General features: G+C 37.2%; 1 protein-coding gene across 5 annotated transcripts in view; it reads right to left on the bottom strand.

Moving 5' to 3' along the window:
- The window catches only part of LRBA (LPS responsive beige-like anchor protein), a 415,388-nt gene that overhangs the window by 3,422 nt on the left and 396,453 nt on the right, over window positions 1-15,513 (bottom strand). For all 5 annotated transcript variants that reach the window (XM_087736323.1, XM_087736322.1, XM_087736324.1 and 2 more), the window contains 3 exons: window positions 9,485-9,586; window positions 8,086-8,282; window positions 441-592 (listed from right to left, as the gene is read on the bottom strand). In XM_087736323.1, coding sequence (XP_087592449.1) covers window positions 441-592; window positions 8,086-8,282; window positions 9,485-9,586 — 451 coding nt within the window. The remainder of the gene's footprint in view (window positions 1-440; window positions 593-8,085; window positions 8,283-9,484; window positions 9,587-15,513) is intronic.

Raw genomic sequence — 15,513 nt, 5'->3', positions numbered from 1 at the left:
AATATGAACGTGTGGAAGGAATCTTATTCTGCAACTATTCTAACTGTTCTATTTTTAACATAAAGGTCTGGAATTAGGAATTCCTGTGATTTGTGTTGTAAGTGAAAGAAGAAACATGAAAAGCACACATGTAACCTTCCACCTCCATGTGACCCACACTGTACATTGGCACAGGCCAATAACTCAACCTATCTTGAAAGTCTGCCAAAGTAACATTTCTTGAATCGCTCTTCATTCCCCCAAGAGCTGAAATCCTGAAAAAGATTATCTGCCCTAAATATGACAAGTTAGAAAGAAACTTAAGCAAGCACAGAATTCTCAAGATAATCACCAGGATCTGTGATCCACAGAAAATCAAAATCAGAAGACAAACAAGAATACAATTGAATTGTAAGTATATATTCTCTGAAATTCTTGTGAAGACCAGACTTTGCTCTAACCTTTGGTCATACGACAGGGCCATGGATCGGATTCCAGCATCACACCCTGGGTAAGCAAAAAGCTGCTTGAGGTCCCACATCTGCCACACCATGACAACTCCATTGTCTCCACCTGTGAGCAGATACTGTCCATCTCGACTCAGCTGAATTGCCTAAGGGGAAATCACACAGATATTTGTCAGATAAATATGTGCTGCTCTTATTCCCCGCCTTTTACTTTCATAAAAAGTTTCATACCGACAGCTGAATGTCCAGGGAGACTTGATATCAATACAAGCTTTTGGGAAGCAACATTATTGTTACGTTATTCTACCCAGCAACAGAATTAATGTTATTCTCCACAAGTCTCTTTAATACATTAGATGTCACTAGTTCAGTTTTACCTCACCTGTGATTTACTCCATATTCCAAAGATCTACCATGAGGTCAGCTAAAGACATTTACTCTTCTAGTTAGCTAGATTTACAAGATCCAGCAGCACTGGCATTAAACTATAGTACCAGACATTTCCCCAAGAGTCTTTAATACTACCCTAGCAGAAGTTACCCTCCTTTTCTCTCTGGCAAAGGGCTGAATGATGGAGGGAACTGAAATGTTATACAAATTACTAGAATTAATTTAGACCAGTGTTTTTGGATTCCTCTGGATTAACAAGATAATGATCCACCTCTCTTAATAGAGACTGTGCTTCCTTTCATCATCTGTTCTGATACTGCCTGTGACAAATTCAGTGGCTTATACCCTGATTTTGCATGGATCACGGGGACTGACAGCAAAACTACATTTGAAATCTTTATTTGGGATCAGGATCATGGAGAAAGACTGGATATCATTGGTTTTCACAGTGAAGACTTATTGAAACAGAAGTCTTCAATATATTTTGATGTTTCTTCTGTGCTGTTGGAAAAATCATGATACATACTGAGTACCTGGAAGAACAGCAACTTTCCTCAGTTACCTGATGACTATACTAGATGATACTATCAGATACTAAGATGACTGGAAGCATAAGAAATACTTCTTAAAGAGGGATTTTGCCAGTTCAAATAAGCCAAAATGTGGTTTATGAGAACTGAAATTGAAATGTTATTAAAATAGGTGATACTCTATGGGGTCAGACAGACCATGATCCATCTAGCCCAGTGCTGGATCGCCAACAGCGGCAGCAGGAGATGCTGTAAGGCTCGCCACTCTATAGTCCCTTCCCCTCTGCTCCCCAGCACCCACAACCACTGGATCAGGAATATCGGAAAGAATCTCTCTGTCCATTCCCTTTAGTATCTATTTATGGACGTGCTGCCCATGAATTTTTTAATCTCTTTTTGAGCCTGCTGATGCCTTCTGTAGGGAAGAATAAAAAAATTGGCACAAGTTCATTACAGTGTAAAATAGTTTCATCTGTTCTGAAGTGATCCTGCTAGTTTCAATGGGTACCCCATAGGTCTCATATTGTGCTATTTCCTGAGTAACAGTTCTGCATTCACCTCATCCGTTGCCTTCATCACTCTGTAGACCTTCAGCATTCCCCACCTCGGAAAACATTGAATAAAACTAGTTCCCAACACCAATCCCTGGAAGACCCTGTTACTGCCTTTTCTCACAGCAATACCAAGATCTTACACATCTTTTCAACAGGGGTCTTAGCAATTACTACTACAGTAACCCTGAAGAGTATAAAACTCCTTCTGAAAGGAAGACCCGGTCCTGCTGCTGTGCAGAAAAGAAACTTAAGCAGTAGACAAATACCAGGCCCTGATTTTATAGCCTCATCCTCCAGTTATCTGGGAAAAGTGAAGGGTTTGTATGGTTTTCTAAAAAACAAACAAACAAACAAACAAACAAAAACCAACCCAAAAAAAACCCAAGAAGTTGAATGAATTCTGTCACGTGGAATGCCATCAGCATGAGCTACCGGTGAGACCAAGACCCTTAAAACTACAGTTTGGACCATTATTAATAACTCCTGTAAGCCCAAACCTTTTTCTATACTCTCTCCTCCTGTTTCCAGATGCCTCTTCTCAGTCCTTTTTCTGACTTCTGCTCCCCAGCTTGACTCTGCTTTTTCCCTTCTCTGCTCTCTACTTTTACTTCTGTGCGCAATACTCGGCACAGAAGCAGCCTATCATCCTCTTCATCTGAGCACACAGAACGGTGAGAAACAACTTTGCTGGTTGTGTGCTGGATGATTTGCTGTTATCAAAAGGAAATGAAGGAACTTTGCTACTACAAAGCACTATTATCTAGTATTAAACTCCTGATCCTACCTAATCCTTCACTCCATTGCTCCTACTTCCAATTCCCATTTTTCCTTCGCTCCTTTCTGCCTCTTCTTCCCAGTCTCTGTCAAGTTTCTACATTCCCATCTCCACTTCTCTGTTCCTGTTGCTCTTGCAAATGTCTCTCATTCTGTCCTTGGTTCTGTCCTCGATTCTGCTCTTCTTTCTCTGCTTCCCTATCAGTCCTTCCCCTTCCTCATCCAGGATCACCTCATCACATTTCTTGCCATGGCATTTTTGTGCACCTCACTGTAGGGGATGATTGGTTGCAGGGGAAAACTCTGCATCCCTGGGCTACAGATGTTCAGTACAGAATGTAGATGCAAAGCGTTATCTACTGAATGCATTTAACCTGAGATTTGTGAATCAGCGAAATTTGGGCAGCTTTTCAACAAAACACACATCCTTCACACCAGGACTAAATCGTGATAAATTTCAGCTTCCTGACCCACAGCAGGGAGCCACAAAACTTTTCAGTAGAACAATGTAAGAATGGAGGATATTCAGAGCAATGGCTTTTAAATTCCAAACACACACGTTCTACAAATAGATTGATCCACTTTAACTAAGTGGAAGGCAAGGAAATTGCCTCAAGATGATAGTCTACAAGCAAAATTCCAGCTCAAAGATTTAAATTTAGGAAACAGTAGAAAGAACCGAAGACAGGATCTTGCAAACCTCTCTCTCTCTACTGAAGTCTGCAAGTATTTTGGCACTTGCAATCTCTGCTTCTACAGTTTTTCAATATGCGAAACTTGTAACATACTGTGATTTTAAATTCCTCAGGAAAAGGAATTTGTTGGGTTTTTTAATATACAGAATTTATACACACCACAAAAACGAGAGAAACTAAACCACAAAAATGTTACGTTCATGCAACATTAAAGTGTTTATACAGACTTCTGACAAGCCTAGAAACCAAAAATGCACAGTGTACGTAGATACTGCTTCATGAACAGCAATAATTGAAGTCAGACATATTGCACATCTGTATTTTTTGTATTTTTGTACTGTATTACTATGATGCCAAATATATCCTTTGAGAATATGATGTGCAACACTTACATTAAGATAGAGTTTCTATATTATAAATTTTGGGTGTTTACTGCAACAACTCCTAAGTAATCAGAATGAATCACATTGCTAAAATTTTATTTCACACAATAACTTTGAAATGAATGTAAGTGAAATACAAACATATACTGTAAACAAAATATTATAACACTGAAAAAAGAACAGATGATAAACCTATTCCAGCTGTGTTTTGAATTACGATGACAACACACACGTGTAAATTTAGACACAATAAAGCAGAATATGTGGAGTTTTTTTCCAACCATATCTAAGTATGGAAATGAATACTAACCAAGGTTAGACTTGAGTATTCTGAGCTGAAGCTTCTCCCCCGAAAAAACAAATGTTCCAACCATAAATTGCTTCTGTGATTGTTTCTGCCAGCCTACAAAAATATGCTAAGCACCTCCCAAAACACAGCCCCAAGGAGCTTGAAAACCCATTTAGAGACCCTCTTAGGAGAGTATAGTAACTCGGTAAGAAAGGGGTAGAAAACAAACTGAGATAAGACCGTGAAAATTATCTGGAACTCGCATGCACTGAGTCGATGATCATGAGGTGTAACATACCACACACAATTATTAAAAAGATTATTCATTAGAAGCAAAAATCAATATGGGGTGGTTTTCTTCTCCATAGCAATGGCAGTCTCCTAAGGGTATTTTCAAATTGCAATGAAGACCGTGACAAATAATTATTTGCTACACTTATAAAATTCAGCTGATGAAAATCCATTAACCTTATGGTTATGGTTCACTTGAATTTTATACTTGAGGCTTTTACTGAAGAAATGCTATATTAAAAGGCAAATTAAAGCCATTAATCTTTAACTCTTCCACTACCTGCAAAAGGCAGTGGTTTTTGTGATCATTTGATTAAATAAAGTATAGGCTTTGCCCTTACTAATACCTATGCAATTTTACTAACTCGTTGGCTTGTCATGAAGACAAGATGTTGATTTATTTACTTTTATTGTTTATTAATACATTTCTCAGCCACTTGCCTATATATGTATATATATGAATGAAGGAATGAATGGAAGAAAAGGTCACCCTGTCAACATTTCAGTTGCATGACATGCCCTTCAAGATTTAACAAACGAAAGGATGCTTTTACTCCCAAGTACTCCAACTGGTATAGAAGACGACATGAATCAATTTTACTGTTCTGCTTTTCCCCAGCGTAGTTTATCTACGGTTCTGCTAGGTATGAAACAACTCTGCAACTAATCTTTCTCACAACATGAGCTTCAGACTCTCAAATAATCCCCAAAGCGCACAATTTCATCTATGTTCTAAAAGCTGCGTTTCTGACTTGTATTTCCTTGGAAAGTCTCAAAACTTTGCACAAATCCCTTTTAACATCTCAGATTTTTGAAAGGCAGTGCTTTGTAAAAGGCAGAGCTGACACTGTGACAGCCCTGGCTTACAGCAGCAGGAGTCTTGTGGGCACTTCCACATTTCAAAACAGACTCAGGAAAAGAAAATAAATTGGTTCCTCTGGGTGAAACAGCATACAGTCTTTGTTTAGGGTAAAATAACTTTACTTCTCAGAACAAGCAGACTATTTAGAGTTAAGTTATTCATTAAGATATCTAAACATTACACGGTGGATGTACTGCGATATGCCTAAGCTCCACTGAGCAATACAGTATTTAAAACAAAAACAGGTGGAAGGCATTGATTAGACTTTGAATTTCCCCAGAGCGTCTGAAATTTGCTAGCAGTTCTCTAGCACAAGAATACAAGAAAGAAGATCAGAATGTTGTTCCAAACATCACTATGGAAAACTCCTAGTTTTGCCAATAACATTCGGAAATACAGGCCCATAATGACACAGGAAAAGAGAAACTAGGATTTTACATTACAGATTCAACACTTAGGACCTTTTCCTTCCCTTTTCTATCCTCCTCGAGCAAAAACCAACGAAAAGTGGTTGTCAGCACAGCCCGTAGGTAGGTACTATTCATTTTAAATGCCCTACTTTAATCATGCAGTTGCCACTTGCCACTAACATGATATACTGCAGAAGCCCTGGGAAAGACGCTGTAGATTGTTTAAGCGTAAAGCCCAACTGGGACCACTGGGAGAGAAAGAAAACAAAACAAAACAAAATAAAACCCAAACCCCTGTACATATGTAATTCTGGCCCACAGAGAGCGGAACTTCCATTGCCTCCAGCAACATTCCTCAAGCTGTGGGTACTGACTGAAACACTACAGAAATTGTTTTAGCCGGCAAGGGACTTCTAGATATTTTACAGATTTGCTGGCCTAGCTGACAACATAATCACAACTGAAAGTGACAGATTATCAACGTTATTATTGTACAAAGAGAAAACACTGTGATATGTACTTGCTTTATGGAAAGAACTGGGATGAAGGGTAGGCTGAAAATCTCGAAAGCATTTGTACAAGGACAGCCGAAGGTGCAATTTCAGAGAATTGAAGAAAGATTAAAAATTGAAGCAAGAATCTACATTAATTTGGAAAAATGGCTTGGGACAGAAACGGACGCATTCCTCCTTCATTTCCCCAGCCTGAAATCCGCACTTGTGGCTGCCACAGCATCCAATGTTCAAATGCCCTCTCACCCCTACAGACAGCACTCTCTCTGTGGAGAAGAGACCTACACAGTTATTTCTGCGTATTCCACCATCAACGTATCTGACATTTTGAAAACACAGGGATGCTGGATTAACATTAACATGTTGGATTAATAGTACGCAGCAGAGTTTTAGAAGGTTTTAAGTGGAATACACTAAACTACACTGGACACTTCAGTGGTAATGGAGCATTCACAGTTCAATGGAAGTTATAAAATGCAAATGATGCAGATCAAAATGCTTTCAAATATATTGACGTATTCTTCCATCTTAAGAATTAATATGAATAGAGTCAAGAGAAGAACAGGTGCAAATTTTAAAATGCTCACAATTTTGCACAACATCTGAAAGAATTTCAGTAATTCTGTAAAATGAACATAAGGGCGAAGAGGCCTTTTCTTTCTGAAACACCTAATCCAAATAAAGGAAAAATTTTTGAGTTTTCAACTCAAGAGAACATTGGACATCCCAGCAGCTGGGCTTTTCCATCAGATTATGAAAGTCAGCTTGGAGGTGTAGTACTGCTATATGCTTACAACAACAACGGTCTCCTCTTGCTGATGTTAAATAGTTAAATAGTTTTATATAGGAAACACTTCTTTACTGTGAGGATGACCGAGCACTGGCAAAGGTTGTCCAGAGAGGCTGTACAATCTCCATCCTTGGAGATATTCAAAAGCAGTCTGGACATGGTCCTGGGCAACTGGCTCTAGATGGCTCTGCTTGAGCAGGGTGGCTGGACCGCATGGTCTTCAGAGGTCCCTTCCAATCTCAACCATTCTGTGATTCTGTGCCTCTCAGACCACAACTACTGGCACAGAGACCATAACTTCAGACAATTCAGGTAGCCTGAACGCTGACCCAGCAATGCGATCTTGCTTCATGTCTCTGCTGCATTCTGTAACTTTCTACTAGACTTGGTAATGCGTGTTCATTTTTTTTCCCCTCCCTTTCCTTTCTTTCTCATTCAAGGAAAAAGTGGGAATATTTTTAATTCAAGGAAAGTATTCTTTTGACATTTCTGGTTCACTGCAGTATAGCTGGAAGGTTCTGCTCTGCTTCGTAGGTACTATTTCATAGGAACTGTCAAAAGACCTGCATTTTGTATTATCAAATAATTTCCATAAAACCATAAGCTTAAAATGCCTCCTGCATAGTTTTGGACTTGCTCCATGTCTCTTGCAGCTGAAGACGTAGAACCTAGCTGCCTGCTCAGCAAATGCCAAAGGGCTAAAGAGTTGAAATATAGACATATGCCTATAAACTTCCTGAAGCTCAGCACAACACATGCTATCTTAAGTTAAGATGAAGGAATGTAGACAGAGATGCCAAAAAAGGGAAACCCAACATCCAATACAGCATGTCCAATGACCTCCTGCCTTCAGAGTTAAAAGTAAAGAAGTAGCCTGGCTTCTCCTGGTCACAATTAGTAATATTTGTATTTTTCAGTTCAAGGAAATGCCTACAGGATATTCCTTACTATAGAACAGAGTTATTTTAAAATTAAAACCAGTACTATTAGGAGTACATGGTCCCCTTAAATACCGTTTTTTCAGAATGCTGCTATTACGGTCTAATACCATATATTTCTATGGCCTGGCTATAGAAAGAGTCTCCACATAACTCTGACATTGATAGCTTTTCCTGATACTGGAACTGACAGCCCCTAGCACACATTTGAGTACACTCACCTTTATCTTGTCATCTGTTTCCATGGTGGCTTGAAGTCTCCCATTCACACTGAATACACAGAAGAGGCCATTTTCATAATATATGACACAGTGGCCTTCTCTTGAAGCTTGAATAAGTTTTGGTCTCAGGCAGTTTTCAGGACCTTCTAATGTCCTCAGTAGATCTCCATTCATAGAATGTATGAGACATGGTCCTTCTAATGAGACAGAATAAAATCTCTAGTTATTGATTTACATGCTCATTTAAAGACATCATATATCAAATAGTAAGTAATAATAGTGATTACCTAAGTAGAAGTCATAATACATTATAATGATTTTTACCATGTTTAAGTGGACAGTCTATGACTTTAAGGGTGCCAGAGAGTAAAATAAGCAGCTTATCCCTTAAGAGCTTTGTATTAAGGTATTATAGAGCACCTATCAAAACTAGTTAGAGACCTAACAGATTTTCTGTTGAGGATTTTCTTTTAAAACTGGTAGTAGTTAATTTTGAGAGCACAAAAATAAGTATACTGAATCGTAAAATGAAATTTTCAAAATATGAAGACACAGAGAGGTTACGTGTAATGGATTTACATATGTAGGTATTCTAAAAGTGTATATTCTCATATTAAGATTTTAACCCGCATGTGATCCACTAAATATTTGCTTTCTAACATATTTGGACAAATACCTGATTTGCATGTAAGCCACAAGTGTTCACATGCAGAAAACAAACACACACAGGTGCATATGGTGAGTACACCCCACTTTGAAAAAGTCTCCCTTACTTTGGAAACACTAAAGCAGAAAGATCCTAATTCTAAGACATTTCCAGTTTAAAAATAAGTGTGAACCAGCAAATAGGAAAACGATAAACAACGTCCATGGAATCAACACCATTCTTTACAATTTGCCTGCCAAAAGCAGGTCTTTGAGAACACAAATTGGACACATTACAGGTTTTGCAGCTAAGCTCAAAGAGCCTGAACAGAATTACTACAAATTTTAGTTGGTAGCTTATATATACCCTTCATCAAACAAACAAGACAGCACATCCTCTTTCTCCTGAAACTAATTTTTGCTTCCCTTTCTGAGAAGTTATCCATAACATTCTTCACCATCCTGGCAGTCAAGAGCTGTATCCCACTGTAAGCTATATGCAATTACACTGGATAAACAAACAAAAAGAAACAGCAATCAGTAGGCTATAGCAGGGAAACTGATGTGGTTGCCTCTTGTAAATGTCAGAATAATCCTCAGTTTTAAAAAGAGGTTTCAAATTCCACAACAACCAAAAAAAGGTTAGAAATAAAACCACCATAAAGTTAATAAATTCTGCCACCTGACACTATATTCCTTTTTGCATTAGGATTATAGCTTCATGAACAGAAAGAAATGGCAACAGCTACCTTACCTTTTGAACCACTTATTACCAGGCCAAGTTCAGCACAAATGGTAGCACAGGTGATCTCATAGTCATGTCCTGTCAAAATAGCTCGAGGAGTTGCAAAATCACCTTCAATGAAAAAACAATAAAAGCAATCCTGTGTTACAATCTATTTCCAAAATCACTGCTTTCAATCACTGAAGCGTCTTCAGTTTCCTTGCTCTTTGAGTTCATGTTCCCTACAAATCACTTCTATCTACTGTTTGCATATAGTGGTTCAGTACTCCTATCTACATAGCACAGCAGCAGCATACTACAGGAATTCAGCCTGCACATTTCCTAACGCACATTAATGTAGAAGTCAGGTGTGTAGTAAAAAGAAACAGAAGTTGGAGCATACAGATTTGCGTTTTCCCCTCCCTCCATCTCCCCCTCTATTTTTTTTTGGTAGAGGAAGAGACCACAGTCAATTACTATCTTTTCCTATAACAGCGTAAGAAACACAAGTGTCACTATGACAGGTACTGAGAGGAGACACCTACAGTGCTCAAAGACAAAGTAAAACACCCATTGACTGATTTTCTTTTACTCTGGTAACAGGAAATCGCAATGTTATTTTTGTATTACCATATAATTAGTTCATTCATACCATTTTACAAAGCGTTTCAACTCTAAAGAATGTATCTTGGGCAATGTTATCACGTAGTTTCAAAAAGGATTAGATGAGTTTTTAAGCAGCAGGGAATAATATCACTTCACAGTAAACGATGATATGCGAGATATCAAGAAGGCAGTAAAGCAGTGGTAAAATCAAACTTTTTTTACTTCAAAAACAGGAGGTGGTTTTGCAGAGACAGAGTAATAACAGGGCCAACTGACTCCATTGGCTACTAAGGTAGCAACATTCAAATTATATGCGGGGTTGTAACTTTTCAAATAATGTCACTAGTTTGTCCATGTAGAGCCTCAACAGTACCAGCAATACTGGTACTGGCTCTTATTAGAAATTACGGAAATCTATCAAAACAGGCAGCTACCGAGACCCTGCACGTGTACAGTGAGAGACTTCTGTGGAAAAGAAGTGTAGATCTGGGCTTGCATTAATAAAAGCTTAGCTTACTCTCAGTATTTTATATTTTTACTCAGACCACTTGCAACACCTCCCAGAGTGTCCGTGTAGCTGCCACATTCAAACGGCTTTTAAGAAAAGGTCATGATCTATGACAAAGTATCAAATCAAGGATTTTGACCTTTCAAAATTGGATTTATTGTGCAATACTGTTATAATCTATAATTTATATCCACAATACAAAATATTGAAAAGTAAATAAATCTGTTTCTTCTTAGATATACGCATATACACTAAACATGTATGTGTGCATACACACACACACGTATGTTATCAGCATTTTAAATGTGAAAATGCTCTGGAGCAACTTGCTCCGAAGAGATTGTCCCTAATGTCTCAATAAATAATCATTAAAAGCTACTGCTTTTGTTCCGTATAACGTTTGGCAAAACACACTCAAGCCCAGGAAGTATGGCAGACAGTTCAGGAGCAAGGGAAGAACTCCCAACAAATTGGAAGCATAAGGGTAGACTTAATGACCTCTAGGTACTTCTCAGGCGGCTGATCCTGCGCACCCTCACAAACCTTGCAGAGAAAGTTTGCTCTATTGAACTTCCCTCACCTAAACATGGGGCAGGCACCTCAGAAGATTCCTAAATGAACATTGTGTAGACGAGCCACAAATTTGCAGTTTTAGGGGAAAATGTAACAGCAACCATAACAGTCTTATTATCCAGTAACAATTTAATTTTGTTGACCCAGTTCTTTCTCCCTGTTGTCCCCAAGCCATAAAAGAGGAGGCAGCTTTGTGCATTTAAAGCTCTTGTTAGTTTGTTTTCTTTTAAATGAGCTGGCAACGTTAGCAAAATTCTAGAATTCTGGCTTTATTGCTTTATTTTGCTTTCAGAAATTGCATGTAGCACATACTTGCATAGATCAGCAAGGAATTAATCTAATTGTGTACTACACATGTTAATGAAACTTTTGAAATCAGAGAAGCTTCAAATGTACAGTGTTGTAGTGGAGGTAATGAATATAAGATGTTGCAGTTAGAAGGACTTATAAGAAGCAATGTCTGAATGAATTATTAGGAGGTACAGATAAACAAAATCTTTATAGTAAACTTATTGCTTACAGCAACTACATTACTGTAGGCTTCACCTACATTAGGCTGTCGGTAACTATACACGTAAACTGGAGGAGAGAAGATTCTTAAAAGAAGAAGTAGAAACTGAGCATATGTATTTACCACAGCCTGCAGAAAAGTAAAATTACATAAGTAACACTCGCAGTCTTTTTAGAATTTGGACTTGACTTCAAGCATAATAGAGTATAAACCTACAGGTGGCAGGATCAGTGTTTCATAAATTATAGCAACTGTTTACTAAATTACATTTGCTCTAAAGAAACACTTTAATGCAAAAAAGAAATAGAATTAATCTGAATAGTATCTTTGAAGAAATTAGGACTTGAATAAATACTGTAAAAGAGGAGTCCTGTGAGAAGTCAGGCTGACTCCTTTGATAAGAATGTCAAGTCTTTAGGGGTTTCCAAGCCTCTGATTTTCCAAATAATGGGGTCGACTTAAAAGCTGGTTGTAGAGCAGAACAGATTTCTTTAAAAGCTTTTAAATTGTTATTGCTTCAGAAGATTGTCATGGTTTTCAATAATGCAAAGAGAAAATTTTATTTTGTTGCTGGTTTAAGGGGCACCACTTCAAACTTTTCTAAATTGTTTTAGGGGAACCAGCTTGCAGACCTTTTGAAAAGCTGGGGAAGTGACTTCAAAGGGAAAAGAGTCTTTGTCCGCTAAGCAGGTTTACGACCACTGATGCAAACCCTAACTAAGGGCTGAAAAGAATACTCAGTGCGTCTTTATGGAGATCCTTAAGGAAGATGAACAAGTCAAATGAGATTAAAGATAGTTCAAATCCTAGCACTAATAACCAAGACACAAGAGTTTTACAGATGTGCTTTTCTCAGCATAGTATATAATAATATCCTTATATCTATCTATATCTATATAGATATCTATCTATATCTATACCATTGCCGGATTGCTACTTGAAGTGGAATGCTGTAGGAATCTTAATGCCACATTCACATTGCAACAAATGTCGTCAATGATTTATTTAAGTCACAGGAGGTATACATAAAGTTATTTTCCAGTAATGGACAGAATACTTTACTTTTACAGTAACCATTCAAATTATTTCAAAAGAACTCTCCTACATTCCAATAAATAATTTCTGCAAAGCTGTTTTCCCATAGAAAATAGCATAAAATATCACTCTTCCTTAAGTGACTAAAGTACATTTTAAATCATGAAATTCAAGCTTCAGAAGATAAAAGAAGAGCACATGATCTCACGTCAGCTTATGGCAATATTTCAGTGAAAAAATGTTAGGCGTTTGGAAACTACGTTTAAAAAGGAACAGCGGGATTATAGCAAAGGCAAAACTTTCTTGTAGTTTAATGACATCCAGAAGAAGATACGCCTTACTGGATAACAAGAAATTGGTATGTATTGCTGGGTCTTTCTCCGCTCTTTTTTCAGCTTCAGTGATGTTACAAAACAAAACAGGATCCTGACATTTTAAATCCATCAGTAAATTCCTAAAAAGACCACTTTCTATATTTTCAGCACTAAGCTGTAAGAGTTGAGCAAAACAGAGGAACTCCTTTAAAGAAAAATCTCTCCCTAAAAAGAGATCAAACTAGAGATCGACTAAAAACTTATCTCACAATGAAATATGAGATACGCTTCCTACTATTTCTGGGTGCGATAATATTATGCAACACATTAAAATATAAAGTATTTGAGTATGCTCCGTTTTACGTTTTATGCTGAGAAGACAGTTAATTATGATAAGGCACAGACAGCCAAACAGTCATTTCTAAATTATTATTCTATGACTGCAGAGGCTGTAGGGCACTTTTAAATGGCAAATTAATTACGTGATTTTATGTCAATATAAAATCCGAATTAAATGAAGCACCAGCTAAATCTAACTATCTTTTACCTACTTCTTGAGAAAATAAGCAATTGAGTACTTTCTCAGAAGGATACATCAACCAAACCAAATTATATATGTAAGAAAAGTCTTCTAAAATAATTTTACAAATTTCACAATTTTGAGTTTGCTTCCTATGATAAAAATCGAGGAAAACAATAAAAGGTTTGAAATCAATTTGAGAAGTACAAATGTACTCACAGAATATATGACATTTGGACAAAAGTGCTTTCAGCAAAATGTAAGTAAATCAAGAAAACTGATTTGCTGCTAGGCTGCTATGTTGATCAGATAGAAAGTTTCAGAGTTCAATTACATCAAAGTGATGACTGCCAATTATTATATAAACTCTGTATATTAACATTATTTATAGATCACACACAGTGAACATTTAAATAACAGCCAGCTGGTTAAAAAGCCATTTCACTGGTGCAGGAAGGCTACCTCTCTGACGGTTGCGAGATCTTACTAAAGCGATACCACAAAATATTACTGAAGTATTCCGAAAACTTCAGTTTGAATAATCTTTCCTTTGTAAATATGCATTTTCATGTAAAAATGTGATCTTTTCGTATTATATGGGAACTTCATTGTTGTCCGGTTCTTCATGTGACACTCCATCAGCATTTCATCTAATTCCTTCAAACTACTTCCCATCTGTTCAGTCTTTTCTTACAACAAAAAGTACAACCTTATGCCTAGATGCAAGTTTTGTTTTTGCAAAAAACACTTCACTCATACATCTTCTGAAAAAGGAACAATATCTTTGAACAACATATTCTATCCTGAAGCAAAATCTAAAAGCATAAAACACAGAAGATGCTACAGCGCTGTTACATTTGTCCGGTAAACAAAAAAAAATATTAGATTCATCTTGTAGAATTAATTTCAGCAAATACAAGACAGGAAAGGCTTAAGGTACTCCTTCCCACAGTCACACTGTGCAACAAGTGACTAACATTTACTCACTACTAATATGAGATTTTTCCTACACATTGTGTCAAGAGAACAGGTTCACTATGTTTCCAAAATAAACACGGTAAAGAAAAAGATTTAACAGGCCTCCATGAATTGGATATTACAACCCAGATTTCAAAAGTCAATAATGCCCAGCCTCTTAATTCCTACATGATGTGCAATGCGAAGCTTTCTGGAACGAGTTCGCCCTTGTTGGGGATTCATCTGCTGGAAGTCCTGGAAGTCATTCAGCAGGACTCCTCCCTCTCAACACAGACCTTTTTGAAGCCCCTGGAAAGTATCTGCAGGTGAATACTCAGGGTCAGTGTACACTAATATTTTAATATTTGCACCATCCCGACTTCATAAACTGCTACTTAAATATCAGCTTTGAAGTTTTAAAACACTGTCATTTTTGTTTGAGAATGTTCTAAAACAGCTTTTTGAAGGGGCTTTTTTTGTTTATGCTATAAAAATAATCTATTTTCTTCATATTTCTCTCTTGTGGTTTATAGTTATAACTATTTCATTACCTAGGGAGTCCAAGAAAAAAACCAAGAAACCTCAACAGAAGAGGAAAAAACCCATCAAGCAATTATCTCCGTCAGAAATAGCACCTACTGCGGAATTGTTGTAAGACAAAAGACATCTTACAACGTGATGAAACTGACCACCAGTTGAAACTGATCTAGTATTTCATACCTGGGGCAGAAAATAATCTGAGATGAGAGGTTTCATATGAGAATTCAGCTCAATTCGGCAGTTTGGTTTTTTTTTTTTTTTTTTTGCTATTAAAGTATTAAAATAATTTATTTTTGTTTAAAATAAGAAAAATGTATCACTGCAAAATAATACTGTTCCATAACAGCATGTATAAAAGTCTGTGCTTTAGCTATTTGTTGGCTTTTGTGAAGTTAATTTCAAGCCAATGCACCAGTAGCGTACTGCACTAGACAGATGCTTACCACCTTTACGTATCGATGTAACTGGGAATACCGATGGCATACACCGAGTTCA

Source organism: Nipponia nippon, unplaced genomic scaffold (assembly GCF_047370975.1).
Source record: "Nipponia nippon isolate SJK-2023a ecotype South Korea unplaced genomic scaffold, ASM4737097v1 scaffold_6, whole genome shotgun sequence".
Taxonomy (NCBI): domain Eukaryota; kingdom Metazoa; phylum Chordata; class Aves; order Pelecaniformes; family Threskiornithidae; genus Nipponia; species Nipponia nippon.
Note: the sequence above shows the minus strand (reverse complement) of the source record. Positions and strands in the feature narration are given on the sequence as shown.